The sequence below is a fragment of the Haliotis rufescens genome, unplaced genomic scaffold (assembly GCF_023055435.1).
Source record: "Haliotis rufescens isolate VD_foot unplaced genomic scaffold, xgHalRufe1.0.p SCAF_10, whole genome shotgun sequence".
Taxonomy (NCBI): domain Eukaryota; kingdom Metazoa; phylum Mollusca; class Gastropoda; order Lepetellida; family Haliotidae; genus Haliotis; species Haliotis rufescens.
This window is the reverse complement of record NW_025963780.1, coordinates 46,301,148-46,316,615: the sequence shown is the minus strand read 5'-3', so window position 1 is coordinate 46,316,615 and position 15,468 is coordinate 46,301,148. Positions and strand designations below refer to the sequence as shown.

General features: G+C 47.1%; 1 protein-coding gene across 1 annotated transcript; it reads right to left on the bottom strand.

The window, feature by feature from the left end:
- Nucleotides 1–12,858: 12,858 nt before the first annotated feature.
- On the bottom strand, nt 12,859–15,184 carry LOC125374762 (the record flags this gene model as incomplete). The annotated part of the gene is made up of 2 exons (XM_048386225.1): nt 12,859–12,909; nt 15,035–15,184. Coding segments are annotated over 2 exons (201 nt in total), but the record flags the coding sequence as incomplete, so codon positions are not given.
- Between the last annotated feature and the right edge of the window lie 284 nt (nt 15,185–15,468).

Here is a 15,468-nt window from a genome sequence, read left to right as displayed (position 1 = left end):
TGTGCATATTTTTGCCACGAGAAAATGTGTTGAAGTCATCTACAAATAGTAACCCATCAATTGAGTCATTCAATAACTTAACAGTCTGTTAATTTTAATGCTGAATAATGTTCAGACAACATGCTGCCTTGTGGTCATCATTAGCAGTAGGGCGTCTGTTTTTATTCTTGTGTTCCTTATTTCACGCCACTTCCATTTTCCTTTCCGCTGAAAGAATACAAATATATTGTTTCTAAAATAATCATAACTCACCCGCCGTCCATCTGTAGTTGCATGTCGCCTCTTGAAAAAAAGTATTACTTTTCACTGTTTTGAAAACCACCGTCGACAGCTGGCGTAAATAAGTGGACTACTGAAACTTGGAATGGAAGCAACTATTGTCTACTTTTATTTCTGGTTCGCCATATATGATTCGCTTCCACTATGAAGCAGAGAGAAAGCGAATGGCATGAAATCCTGCAACAGGACAATCACGTGCCTCTCTGTTATTTGTGAAGTTCTGGGTTGGTACAACCTTGGCTGTTAACGCGGACATACATATCACTTTTGAAAACTTCCTGAGTTCTACCTCAGGTGTTCCTCTCAGCGATAAGAGAGTTAAAGGGACTTTGTACCACTCAAGGCTTGATTCCAGATTACACAGACTGCTCAAGCACCCCTTCATGAACCTATATACGCCTGGTTCACGTGCGTAGTGAGCCAATCTCTTCACACGTATATTTTGTTATGTCATATACAACTATAAATGTTACAAATATGGTACCCAAAGCCAACCGGGCAGTTACCACTTGTAAAATATCACAAGTGCATGCATCGATCTACTATCCTATTTCAAGAAGATTCTAGAAATCCTGATTTATATTATCTTCAACATAAACTTTAGTTTATTCAATGCTTATAGTGTTAAATAGTTCTTGAATTTGCGTGACATCTGTGAGCTGTAACAAATGTTACTGACAACTAACAATTGTAGTCGTTCTATTTTTGTTGAGCTGTGAAAAATCGAAAAAAGCCTGGATTTAAATTTTCATGTAGATATTGTAGGAATTTAATGTCTAAATGCTTTTAAAATATGACATCTGCTTTAATTTAGTGCAAATGATACTTTGCATTTTGGGTTGTAAAATTATTGCTGGACTGAAGCCATTCTGTCATTAATAAATAAAATAAACAAAAAAATATGTTTAATAAATCTCTGCCTGTGCAGAATGTTTCGAAAATTTACAATATGTTGTAGTGTTGTGATACATTGGTCGAGTGTGCTGTGTCATCGGTCGAGTTTTGTGAGTCATTGGTTGAGAGTTGTGAGATATTGGTCGAGGGTTTGTGAGATATTGGTCGAGAGTTGTGAGATATTGGTCGTGTGTTGTGAGTCATCGGGCGAGATTTGTGAGTCATTGGTCGAGAGTTGTGAGATATGGGTCGAGTGTTGTGAGATATTGGTCGTGTGTTGTGAGTCATCGGGCGAGTTTTGTGAGTCATTGGTCGAGAGTTGTAAGACACTAGTCGAGTGTGGTGAAACATTGGGCGATTGTTGTGAGACATTGGGTGAGTGTTGTGAGACATTGGTCGAGTATGGTGAGACATTGGGATAGTGTTCTGAGACATTGGTCGAGTGTGGTGAGACATTGGGTGAGTGTTGTGAGATATTGGTCGAGTGTGGTGAGACATTGGGACAGTGTTCTGAGACATTGGGCGTTTAAGGTGAGACATTGGCCGAGTGTGGTGAGTCATTGTTCGAGTGTTGTAAGACATTGACCGAGTGTTCTGAGACATTGGGCGAGCGTTGTGACACATTGGACGAGTGTTGTGTGACATTAGGCGAGTGTTGTGAGACATTAGGCGAGTGTTGTGAGACATTGGCCGAGTGTTCTGAGACATTAGGCGAGTGTTGTGAGACATTGGGTTAGTGTTGTGAGACATTGGGCGAGTGTTGTGAGACATTGGGCGAGTGTGGTGAGACATTGGCAGAGTGTGGTGAGACATTGGGTGAGTGTTCCGAGACATTGGGCGTTTGTGGTTAGACATTTGCCGAGTGTGGTGAGTCATTGTTCGAGTGTTGTAAGACATTGGCCGAGTGTTGTAAGAGATAGGACGAGTGTTGTGAGACAATGGTCGAGTGTGGTGAGACATTGGGATAGTGTTCCGAGACATTGGGCGTTTGTGGTTAGACATTTGCCGAGTGTGGTGAGTCATTGTTCGAGTGTTGTAGGACATTGGCCGAGTTTTGTGAGACATTGGACGAGTGTTGTGAGACATTAGTCGAGTGTTGTGAGCCATTGGTCAAGTGTTGTGAGACATTGGGATAGTGTTCTGAGACATTGGGCGTTTGTGGTGAGACATTAAACGAGTGTTGTGAGACATTGGGTGAGTGTTGTGAGACATTGGGCGAGTGTTGTGAGACATTGGGCGAGTGTTGTGAGACATTAGGCGAGTGCTGTGAGACATTGGGTGAGTGTTGTGAGACATTGGTCGAGTGTTGTGAGACATTGGGATAGTGTTATGAGACATTCTGCGAGTGTTGTGAGATTATGGGATAGTGTTCTAAGACATTGGGTGAGGGTTGTGAGACATTGGGTGAGTGTTTTGAGACAATGGTCGAGTGTGGTGAGACATTGGGATAGTGTTCTGAGACATTAGTCGAGTGTTGTGAGACATTGGGTGAGTGTGGTGAGACATTGGGATAGTGTTCTGAGACATTGGTCGAGTGTGGTGAGACATTGGCAGAGTCTGGTGAGACATTGGGTGAGTGTTGTGAGATATTGGTCGAGTGTGGTGAGCCATTGGGATAGTGTTGTGTGACATAAGGCGAGTGTTGTGAGACATTAGGCGAGTGTTGTGAGACATTGGTCGAGTGTTGTGAGACATTAGGCGAGTTTTTCGAGTCACTGGTTGAGAGTTGTGAGATATTGCTCGAGAGTTGTGAGATATTGGTCGAGAGTTGTGAGATATTGGTCGTGTGTTGTGAGTCATCGGGCGAGTTTTGTGAGTCATTGGTCGAGAGCTGTGAGATATGGGTGGAGTGTTGTGAGATATTGGTCGTGTGTTGTGAGTCATCGGGCGCGTTTTTGTGAGTCATTGGTCGAGTGTTGTAAGACATTGGCCGAGTGTTGTAAGAGATAGGACGAGTGTTGTGAGACAATGGTCGAGTGTGGTGAGACATTGGGATAGTGTTATGAGACATTGGACGTTTGTGGTGAGACATTGGTCGAGTGTGGTGAGACATTGGGTGAGTGTGGTGAGACATTGGGATAGTGTTCCGAGACATTGGGCGTTTGTGGTTAGACATTTGCCGAGTGTGGTGAGTCATTGTTCGAGTGTTGTAGGACATTGGCCGAGTTTTGTGAGACATTAGTCGAGTGTTGTGAGCCATTGGTCAAGTGTTGTGAGACATTGGGATAGTGTTCTGAGACATTGGGCGTTTGTGGTGAGACATTAAACGAGTGTTGTGAGACATTGGGTGAGTGTTGTGAGACATTGGGCGAGTGTTGTGAGACATTGGGCGAGTGTTTTGAGACATTAGGCGAGTGCTGTGAGACATTGGGTGAGTGTTGTGAGACATTGGTCGAGTGTTGTGAGACATTGGGATAGTGTTATGAGACATTCTGCGAGTGTTTGAGATTATGGGATAGTGTTCTAAGACATTGGGTGAGGGTTGTGAGACATTGGGTGAGTGTTTTGAGACAATGGTCGAGTGTGGTGAGACATTGGGATAGTGTTCTGAGACATTGGTCGAGTGTTGTGAGACATTGGGTGAGTGTGGTGAGACATTGGGATAGTGTTGTGAGACATTGGTCGAGTGTGGTGAGACATTGGCAGAGTCTGGTGAGACATTGGGTGAGTGTTGTGAGATATTGGTCGAGTGTGGTGAGCCATTGGGATAGTGTTGTGTGACATAAGGCGAGTGTTGTGAGACATTAGGCGAGTGTTGTGAGACATTGGTCGAGTGTTGTGAGACATTAGGCGAGTTTGTCGAGTCACTGGTTGAGAGTTGTGAGATATTGCTCGAGAGTTGTGAGATATTGGTCGAGAGTTGTGAGATATTGGTCGTGTGTTGTGAGTCATCGGGCGAGTTTTGTGAGTCATTGGTCGAGAGTTGTGAGATATGGGTCGAGTGTTGTGAGATATTGGTCGTGTGTTGTGAGTCATCGGGCGCGTTTTTGTGAGTCATTGGTCGAGAGTTGTGAGATATGGGTCGAGTGTTGTGGGATATTGGTCGTGTGTTATGAGTCATCGGGCGAGTTTTTGTGAGTCATTGGTCGAGAGTTGTAAGACACTAGTCGAGTGTGGTGAAACATTGGGCGATTGTTGTGAGACATTGGGTGAGTGTTGTGAGACATTGGTCGAGTGTGGTGAGACTTTGGGATAGTGTTCTGAGACATTGGGCGTTTGAGGTGAGACATTGGTCGAATGTGGTGAGACATTGGGTGAGTGTGGTGAGACATTGGGATAGTGTTCTGAGACATTGGGCGAGTGTGGTGAGACATTGGGTGAGTGTTGTGAGATATTGGTCGAGTGTTATGAGACATTGGGATAGTGTTCTGAGACATTGGGCGTTTGAGGTGAGACATTGGCCGAGTGTGGTAATTATTGTGCGAGTGTTGTAAGACATTGGCCGAGTATTGTGAGACATTGGGCGAGCGTTGTGACACATTGGAATGAGTGTTGTGTGACATTAGGCGAGTGTTGTGAGACATTAGGCGAGTGTTGTGAGACATTGGTCGAGTGTTGTGAGACATTAGGCGAGCGTTGTGACACATTGGACGAGTGTTGTCTGACATTAGGCGAGTGTTGTGAGACATTAGGCGAGTGTTGTGAGACATTGGCCGAGTGTGGTGAGACATTAGGCGAGTGTTGTGAGACATTGGGTGAGTGTTGTGAGACATTGGGCGAGTGTTGTGAGACACTGGGCGAGTGTTCTGAGACATTGGTCGAGTGTGGTGAGACATTGGCAGAGTGTGGTGAGACATTGAGTGAGTGTTGTGAGATATTGGTCGAGTGTGGTGAGCCATTGGGATAGTGTGGTTAGACATTAGGCGAGTGTTGTGAGACATTAGGCGAGTGTTGTGAGACATTGGTCGAGTGTTGTGAGACATTAGGCGAGTTTTGTGAGTCATTGGTTGAGAGTTGTGAGATATTGGTCGAGAGTTGTGAGATATTGGTCGAGAGTTGTGAGATATTGGTCGTGTGTTGTGAGTCATAGGGCGAGTTTTGTGAGTCATTGGTCGAGAGTTGTGAGATATGGGTCGAGTGTTGTGAGATATTGGTCGTGTGTTGTGAGTCATCGCGAGATCGGGCGAGTTTTGTGAGTCATTGGTCGAGAGAAGTGAGATATGGGTCGAGTGTTGTGAGTCATCGGGCGCGTTTTTGTGAGTCATTGGTCGAGAGTTGTGAGATATGGGTCGAGTGTTGTGAGATATTGGTCGTGTGTTGTGAGTCATCGGGCGAGTTTTTGTGAGTCATTGGTCGTGTGTTTTGAGTCATCGGGCGAGTTTTTGTGAGTCATTGGTCGAGAGTTGTAAGACACTAGTCGAGTGTGGTGAAACATAGGGCGATTGTTGTGAGACATTGGGTGAGTGTTGTGAGACATTGGTCGAGTGTGGTGAGACATTGGAATAGGGCGAGTGTTCTGAGACATTGGGCGTTTGAGGTGAGACATTGGTCGAGTGTGGTGAGACATTGGGTGAGTGTGGTGAGACATTGGGATAGTGTTCTGAGACATTGGGCGAGTGTGGTGAGACATTGGGTGAGTGTTGTGAGATATTGGTCGAGTGTGATGAGAGATTGGGATAGTGTTCTGAGACATTGGGCGTTTGAGGTGAGATATTGGCCGAGTGTGGTGAGTCATTGTTCGAGTGTTGTAAGACATTGGCCGAGTGTTGTGAGACATTGGGCGAGCGTTGTGACACATTGGACGAGTGTTGTGTGACATTAGGCGAGTGTTGTGAGACATTGGTCGAGTGTTGTGAGACATTGGTCGAGTGTGGTGAGACATTGGGTGAGTGTTCCGAGACATTGGGCGTTTGTGGTTAGACATTTGCCGAGTGTGGTGAGTCATTGTTCGAGTGTTGTAAGACATTGGCCGAGTGTTGTGAGACATTGGACGAGTGTTGTGAGACATTGGGCGAGCGTTGTGACACATTGGACGAGTGTTGTGTGACATTAGGCGAGTGTTGTGAGACATTGGTCGAGTGTGGTGAGACATTGGGTGAGTGTTCCGAGACATTGGGCGTTTGTGGTTAGACATTTGCCGAGTGTGGTGAGTCATTGTTCGAGTGTTGTAAGACATTGGCCGAGTGTTGTGAGACATTGGACGAGTGTTGTGAGACATTGGGCGAGTGTGGTGAGACATTGGGATAGTGTTCCGAGACATTGGGCGTTTGTGGTTAGACATTTGCCGAGTGTGGTGAGTCATTGTTCGAGTGTTGTAGGACATTGGCCGATTGTTGTGAGACATTGGACGAGTGTTGTGAGACATTAGTCGAGTGTTGTGAGCCATTGGTCAAGTGTTGTGAGACATTGGGATAGTGTTCTGAGACATTGGGCGTTTGTGGTGAGACATTAAACGAGTGTTGTGAGACATTGGGTGAGTGTTGTGAGACATTGGGTGAGTGTTGTGAGATATTGGTCGTGTGTTTTGAGTCATCGGGCGAGTTTTTGTGAGTCATTGGTCGAGAGTTGTAAGACACTAGTCGAGTGTGGTGAAACATTGGGCGATTGTTGTGAGACATTGGGTGAGTGTTGTGAGACATTGGTCGAGTGTGGTGAGACATTGGAATAGGGCGAGTGTTCTGAGACATTGGGCGTTTGAGGTGAGACATTCGTCGAGTGTGGTGAGACATTGGGTGAGTGTGGTGAGACATTTGGATAGGGCGAGTGTTGTGAGACATTGGGCGTTTGAGGTGAGACATTGGTCGAGTGTGGTGAGACATTGGGTGAGTGTGGTGAGACATTGGGATAGTGTTCTGAGACATTGGTCGAGTGTGGTGAGACATTGGGTGAGTGTTGTGAGATATTGGTCGAGTGTGATGAGAGATTGGGATAGTGTTCTGAGACATTGGGCGTTTGAGGTGAGACATTGGCCGAGTGTGGTGAGTCATTGTTCGAGTGTTGTAAGACATTGGCCGAGTGTTGTGAGACATTGGGCGAGCGTTGTGACACATTGGACGAGTGTTGTGTGACATTAGGCGAGTGTTGTGAGACATTGGTCGAGTGTTGTGAGACATTGGTCGAGTGTGGTGAGACATTGGGTGAGTGTTCCGAGACATTGGGCGTTTGTGGTTAGACATTTGCCGAGTGTGGTGAGTCATTGTTCGAGTGTTGTAAGACATTGGCCGAGTGTTGTGAGACATTGGACGAGTGTTGTGAGACATTGGGCGAGCGTTGTGACACATTGGACGAGTGTTGTGTGACATTAGGCGAGTGTTGTGAGACATTGGTCGAGTGTTGTGAGACATTGGTCGAGTGTGGTGAGACATTGGGTGAGTGTTCCGAGACATTGGGCGTTTGTGGTTAGACATTTGCCGAGTGTGGTGAGTCATTGTTCGAGTGTTGTAAGACATTGGCCGAGTGTTGTGAGACATTGGACGAGTGTTGTGAGACATTGGGCGAGTGTGGTGAGACATTGGGATAGTGTTGCGAGACATTGGGCGTTTGTGGTTAGACATTTGCCGAGTGTGGTGAGTCATTGTTCGAGTGTTGTAGGACATTGGCCGATTGTTGTGAGACATTGGACGAGTGTTGTGAGACATTGGGCGTTTGTGGTGAGACATTAAACGAGTGTTGTGAGACATTGGGTGAGTGTTGTGAGACATTGGGCGAGTGTTGTGAGACTTTGGGCGAGTGTTGTGAGACATTAGGCGAGCGTTGTGACACATTGGACGAGTGTTGTGTGATATTAGGCGAGTGTTGTGAGACATTAGGCGAGTGTTGTGAGACATTGGCCGAGTGTTCTGAAACATTAGGCGAGTGTTGTGAGACATTGGGTTAGTGTTGTGAGACATTGGGCGAGTGTTGTGAGACATTGGGCGAGTGTTCTGAGACATTGGTCAAGTGTGGTGAGACATTGGCAGAGTGTGGTGAGACATTGGCAGAGTGTGGTGAGACATTGGGTGAGTGTTGTGAGATATTGGTCGAGTGTGGTGAGCCATTGGGATAGTGTGGTTAGACATTAGGCGAGTGTTGTGAGACATTGGTCGAGTGTTGTGAGACATTAGGCGAGTTTTGTGAGTCATTGGTTGAGAGTTGTGAGATAATGGTCGAGAGTTGTGAGATATTGGTCGAGAGTTGTGAGATATTGGTCGTGTGTTGTGAGTCATCGGGCGAGTTTTGTGAGTCATTGGTCGAGATTTGTGAGATATGGGTCGAGTGTTGTGAGATATTGGTCGTGTGTTGTGAGTCATCGCGAGATCGGGCCAGTTTTGTGAGTCATTGGTCGAGAGAAGTGAGATATGGGTCGAGTGTTGTGAGTCATCGGGCACGTTTTTGTGAGTCATTGGTCGAGAGTTGTGAGATATGGGTCGAGTGTTGTGAGATATTGGTCGTGTGTTGTGAGTCATCGGGCGAGTTTTTGTGAGTCATTGGTCGAGAGTTGTAAGACACTAGTCGAGTGTGGTGAAACATTGGGCGATTGTTGTGAGACATTGGGTGAGTGTTGTGAGACATTGGTCGAGTGTGGTGATACATTGGAATAGGGCGAGTGTTCTGAGACATTGGGCGTTTGAGGTGAGACATTCGTCGAGTGTGGTGAGACATTGGGTGAGTGTGGTGAGACATTCGGATAGGGCGAGTGTTGTGAGACATTGGGCGTTTGGGGTGAGACATTGGTCGAGTGTGGTGAGACATTGGGTGAGTGTGGTGAGACATTGGGATAGTGCTCTGAGACATTGGTCGAGTGTGGTGAGACATTGGGTGAGTGTTGTGAGATATTGGTCGAGTGTGATGAGAGATTGGGATAGTGTTCTGAGACATTGGGCGTTTGAGGTGAGATATTGGCCGAGTGTGGTTAGTCATTGTTCGAGTGTTGTAAGACATTGGCCGAGTGTTGTGAGACATTGGGCGAGTGTTGTGACACATTGGACGAGTGTTGTGTGACATTAGGCGAGTGTTGTGAGACATTGGTCGAGTGTTGTGAGACATTGGTCGAGTGTGGTGAGACATTGGGTGAGTGTTCCGAGACATTGGGCGTTTGTGGTTAGACATTTGCCGAGTGTGGTGAGTCATTGTTCGAGTGTTGTAAGACATTGGCCGAGTGTTGTGAGACATTGGACGAGTGTTGTGAGACATTGGGCGAGTGTGGTGAGACATTGGGATAGTGTTCCGAGACATTGGGCGTTTGTGGTTAGACATTTGCCGAGTGTGGTGAGTCATTGTTCGAGTGTTGTAGGACATTGGCCGATTGTTGTGAGACATTGGACGAGTGTTGTGAGACATTAGTCGAGTGTTGTGAGCCATTGGTCAAGTGTTGTGAGACATTGGGATAGTGTTCTGAGACATTGGGCGTTTGTGGTGAGACATTAAACGAGTGTTGTGAGACATTGGGTGAGTGTTGTGAGACATTGGGTGAGTGTTGTGAGATATTGGTCGTGTGTTTTGAGTCATCGGGCGAGTTTTTGTGAGTCATTGGTCGAGAGTTGTAAGACACTAGTCGAGTGTGGTGAAACATTGGGCGATTGTTGTGAGACATTGGGTGAGTGTTGTGAGACATTGGTCGAGTGTGGTGAGACATTGGAATAGGGCGAGTGTTCTGAGACATTGGGCGTTTGAGGTGAGACATTCGTCGAGTGTGGTGAGACATTGGGTGAGTGTGGTGAGACATTTGGATAGGGCGAGTGTTGTGAGACATTGGGCGTTTGAGGTGAGACATTGGTCGAGTGTGGTGAGACATTGGGTGAGTGTGGTGAGACATTGGGATAGTGTTCTGAGACATTGGTCGAGTGTGGTGAGACATTGGGTGAGTGTTGTGAGATATTGGTCGAGTGTGATGAGAGATTGGGATAGTGTTCTGAGACATTGGGCGTTTGAGGTGAGACATTGGCCGAGTGTGGTGAGTCATTGTTCGAGTGTTGTAAGACATTGGCCGAGTGTTGTGAGACATTGGGCGAGCGTTGTGACACATTGGACGAGTGTTGTGTGACATTAGGCGAGTGTTGTGAGACATTGGTCGAGTGTTGTGAGACATTGGTCGAGTGTGGTGAGACATTGGGTGAGTGTTCCGAGACATTGGGCGTTTGTGGTTAGACATTTGCCGAGTGTGGTGAGTCATTGTTCGAGTGTTGTAAGACATTGGCCGAGTGTTGTGAGACATTGGACGAGTGTTGTGAGACATTGGGCGAGCGTTGTGACACATTGGACGAGTGTTGTGTGACATTAGGCGAGTGTTGTGAGACATTGGTCGAGTGTTGTGAGACATTGGTCGAGTGTGGTGAGACATTGGGTGAGTGTTCCGAGACATTGGGCGTTTGTGGTTAGACATTTGCCGAGTGTGGTGAGTCATTGTTCGAGTGTTGTAAGACATTGGCCGAGTGTTGTGAGACATTGGACGAGTGTTGTGAGACATTGGGCGAGTGTGGTGAGACATTGGGATAGTGTTGCGAGACATTGGGCGTTTGTGGTTAGACATTTGCCGAGTGTGGTGAGTCATTGTTCGAGTGTTGTAGGACATTGGCCGATTGTTGTGAGACATTGGACGAGTGTTGTGAGACATTGGGCGTTTGTGGTGAGACATTAAACGAGTGTTGTGAGACATTGGGTGAGTGTTGTGAGACATTGGGCGAGTGTTGTGAGACTTTGGGCGAGTGTTGTGAGACATTAGGCGAGCGTTGTGACACATTGGACGAGTGTTGTGTGATATTAGGCGAGTGTTGTGAGACATTAGGCGAGTGTTGTGAGACATTGGCCGAGTGTTCTGAAACATTAGGCGAGTGTTGTGAGACATTGGGTTAGTGTTGTGAGACATTGGGCGAGTGTTGTGAGACATTGGGCGAGTGTTCTGAGACATTGGTCAAGTGTGGTGAGACATTGGCAGAGTGTGGTGAGACATTGGCAGAGTGTGGTGAGACATTGGGTGAGTGTTGTGAGATATTGGTCGAGTGTGGTGAGCCATTGGGATAGTGTGGTTAGACATTAGGCGAGTGTTGTGAGACATTGGTCGAGTGTTGTGAGACATTAGGCGAGTTTTGTGAGTCATTGGTTGAGAGTTGTGAGATAATGGTCGAGAGTTGTGAGATATTGGTCGAGAGTTGTGAGATATTGGTCGTGTGTTGTGAGTCATCGGGCGAGTTTTGTGAGTCATTGGTCGAGATTTGTGAGATATGGGTCGAGTGTTGTGAGATATTGGTCGTGTGTTGTGAGTCATCGCGAGATCGGGCCAGTTTTGTGAGTCATTGGTCGAGAGAAGTGAGATATGGGTCGAGTGTTGTGAGTCATCGGGCACGTTTTTGTGAGTCATTGGTCGAGAGTTGTGAGATATGGGTCGAGTGTTGTGAGATATTGGTCGTGTGTTGTGAGTCATCGGGCGAGTTTTTGTGAGTCATTGGTCGAGAGTTGTAAGACACTAGTCGAGTGTGGTGAAACATTGGGCGATTGTTGTGAGACATTGGGTGAGTGTTGTGAGACATTGGTCGAGTGTGGTGATACATTGGAATAGGGCGAGTGTTCTGAGACATTGGGCGTTTGAGGTGAGACATTCGTCGAGTGTGGTGAGACATTGGGTGAGTGTGGTGAGACATTCGGATAGGGCGAGTGTTGTGAGACATTGGGCGTTTGGGGTGAGACATTGGTCGAGTGTGGTGAGACATTGGGTGAGTGTGGTGAGACATTGGGATAGTGCTCTGAGACATTGGTCGAGTGTGGTGAGACATTGGGTGAGTGTTGTGAGATATTGGTCGAGTGTGATGAGAGATTGGGATAGTGTTCTGAGACATTGGGCGTTTGAGGTGAGATATTGGCCGAGTGTGGTTAGTCATTGTTCGAGTGTTCTAAGACATTGGCCGAGTGTTGTGAGACATTGGGCGAGTGTTGTGACACATTGGACGAGTGTTGTGTGACATTAGGCGAGTGTTGTGAGACATTGGTCGAGTGTTGTGAGACATTGGTCGAGTGTGGTGAGACATTGGGTGAGTGTTCCGAGACATTGGGCGTTTGTGGTTAGACATTTGCCGAGTGTGGTGAGTCATTGTTCGAGTGTTGTAAGACATTGGCCGAGTGTTGTGAGACATTGGACGAGTGTTGTGAGACATTGGGCGAGCGTTGTGACACATTGGACGAGTGTGGTGTGACATTAGGCGAGTGTTGTGAGACATTGGTCGAGTGTTGTGAGACATTGGTCGAGTGTGGTGAGACATTGGGTGAGTGTTCCGAGACATTGGGCGTTTGTGGTTAGACATTTGCCGAGTGTGGTGAGTCATTGTTCGAGTGTTGTAAGACATTGGCCGAGTGTTGTGAGACATTGGACGAGTGTTGTGAGACATTGGGCGAGTGTGGTGAGACATTGGGATAGTGTTCCGAGACATTGGGCGTTTGTGGTTAGACATTTGCCGAGTGTGGTGAGTCATTGTTCGAGTGTTGTAAGACATTGGCCGAGTGTTGTGAGACATTGGACGAGTGTTGTGAGACATTAGTCGAGTGTTGTGAGCCATTGGTCAAGTGTTGTGAGACATTGGGATAGTGTTATGAGACATTGGGCGTTTGTGGTGAGACATTGGTCGACTGTGGTGAGACATTGGGTGAGTGTTGTGAGCCATTGGTCAAGTGTTGTGAGACATTGGGATAGTGTTATGAGACATTGGGCGTTTGTGGTGAGACATTAAACGAGTGTTGTGAGACATTGGGTGAGTGTTGTGAGACATTGGGCGAGTGTTGTGAGACATTGGGCGAGTGTTGTGAGACATTAGGCGAGTGTTGTGAGACATTGGAGGAGTGTTGTGAGACATTAGTCGAGTGTTGTGAGCCATTGGTCAAGTGTTGTGAGACATTGGGATAGTGTTATGAGACATTGGGCGTTTGTGGTGAGACATTAAACGAGTGTTGTGAGACATTGGGATAGTGTTATGAGACATTGGGCGAGTGTTGTGAGACATTGGGCGAGTGTTGTGAGACATTAGGCGAGTGTTGTGAGACAATGGGTGAGTGTTGTGAGACATTGGTCGAGTGTGGTGAGACATTGGGATAGTGTTCCGAGAAATTGGTCGAGTGTTGTGAGACATTGGGTGAGTGTGGTGAGACATTGGGATAGTGTTGTGAGACATTGGTCGAGTGTGGTGAGACATTGGCAGAGTCTGGTGAGACATTGGGTGAGTGTTGTGAGATATTGGTCGAGTGTGGTGAGCCATTGGGATAGTGTTGTGTGACATAAGGCGAGTGTTGTGAGACATTAGGCGAGTGTTGTGAGACATTGGTCGAGTGTTGTGAGACATTAGGCGAGTTTTTCGAGTCACTGGTTGAGAGTTGTGAGATATTGCTCGAGAGTTGTGAGATATTGGTCGAGAGTTGTGAGATATTGGTCGTGTGTTGTGAGTCATCGGGCGCGTTTTTGTGAGTCATTGGTCGAGAGTTGTGAGATATGGGTCGAGTGTTGTGAGATATTGGTCGTGTGTTATGAGTCATCGGGCGAGTTTTTGTGAGTCATTGGTCGAGAGTTAGTAAGACACTAGTCGAGTGTGGTGAAACATTGGGCGATTGTTGTGAGACATTGGGTGAGTGTTGTGAGACATTGGTCGAGTGTGGTGAGACATTGGGATAGTGTTCTGAGACATTTGGCGTTTGAGGTGAGACATTGGTCGAGTGTGGTGAGACATTGGGTGAGTGTGGTGAGACATTGGGATAGTGTTCTGAGACATTGGGCGAGTGTGGTGAGACATTGGGTGAGTGTTGTGAGATATTGGTCGAGTGTTATGAGACATTGGGATAGTGTTCTGAGACATTGGGCGTTTGAGGTGAGACATTGGGCGAGTGTGGTGAGTCATTGTGCGAGTGTTGTGTGACATTAGGCGAGTGTTACGAGACATTAGGCGAGTGTTGTGAGACATTGGCCGAGTGTTCTGAGACATTAGGCGAGTGGTGTGAGACATTGGGTTAGTGTTGTGAGACATTGGGCGAGTGTTGTGAGACATTGGGCGAGTGTTCTGAGACATTGGTCGAGTGTGGTGAGACATTGGCAGAGTGTGGTGAGACATTGGGTGAGTGTTGTGAGATATTGGTCGAGTGTGGTGAGCCATTGGGATAGTGTGGTTAGACATTAGGCGAGTGTTGTGAGACATTGGTCGAGTGTTGTGAGACATTAGGCGAGTTTTGTGAGTCATTGGTTGAGAGTTGTGAGATATTGGTCGAGAGTTGTGAGATATTGGTCGAGAGTTGTGAGATATTGGTCGTGTGTTGTGAGTCATCGGGCGAGTTTTGTGAGTCATTGGTCGAGAGTTGTGAGATATGGGTCGAGTGTTGTGAGATATTGGTCGTGTGTTGTGAGTCATCGCGAGATCGGGCCAGTTTTGTGAGTCATTGGTCGAGAGAAGTGAGATATTGGTCGAGTGTTGTGAGTCATCGGGCGCGTTTTTGTGAGTCATTGGTCGAGAGTTGTGAGATATGGGTCGAGTGTTGTGAGATATTGGTCGTGTGTTGTGAGTCATCGGGCGAGTTTTTGTGAGTCATTGGTCGAGAGTTGTAAGACACTAGTCGAGTGTGGTGAAACATTGGGCGATTGTTGTGAGACATTGGGTGAGTGTTGTGAGACATTGGTCGAGTGTGGTGAGACATTGGAATAGGGCGAGTGTTCTGAGACATTGGGCGTTTGAGGTGAGACATTCGTCGAGTGTGGTGAGACATTGGGTGAGTGTGGTGAGACATTGGGATAGGGCGAGTGTTGTGAGACATTGGGCGTTTGGGGTGAGACATTGGTCGAGTGTGGTGAGACATTGGGTGAGTGTGGTGAGACATTGGGATAGTGTTCTGAGACATTGGTCGAGTGTGGTGAGACATTGGGTGAGTGTTGTGAGATATTGGTCGATTGTGATGAGAGATAGGGATAGTGTTCTGAGACATTGGGCGTTTGAGGTGAGACATTGGCCGAGTGTGGTGAGTCATTGTTCGAGTGTTGTAAGACATTGGCCGAGTGTTGTGAGACATTGGGCGAGTGTTGTGACACATTGGACGAGTGTTGTGAGACATTGGACGAGTGTTGTGAGACATTGGTCGAGTGTGGTGAGACATTGGTCGAGTGTGGTGAGACATTGGGTGAGTGTTCCGAGACATTGGGCGTTTGTGGTTAGACATTTGCCGAGTGTGGTGAGTCATTGTTCGAGTGTTGTAAGACATTAGTCGAGTGTTGTGAGCCATTGGTCAAGTGTTGTGAGACATTGGGATAGTGTTATGAGACATTGGGCGTTTGTGGTGAGACATTAAACGAGTGTTGTGAGAAATTGGCCGAGTGTTGTGAGACATTGGACGAGTGTTGTGAGACATTAGTCGAGTGTT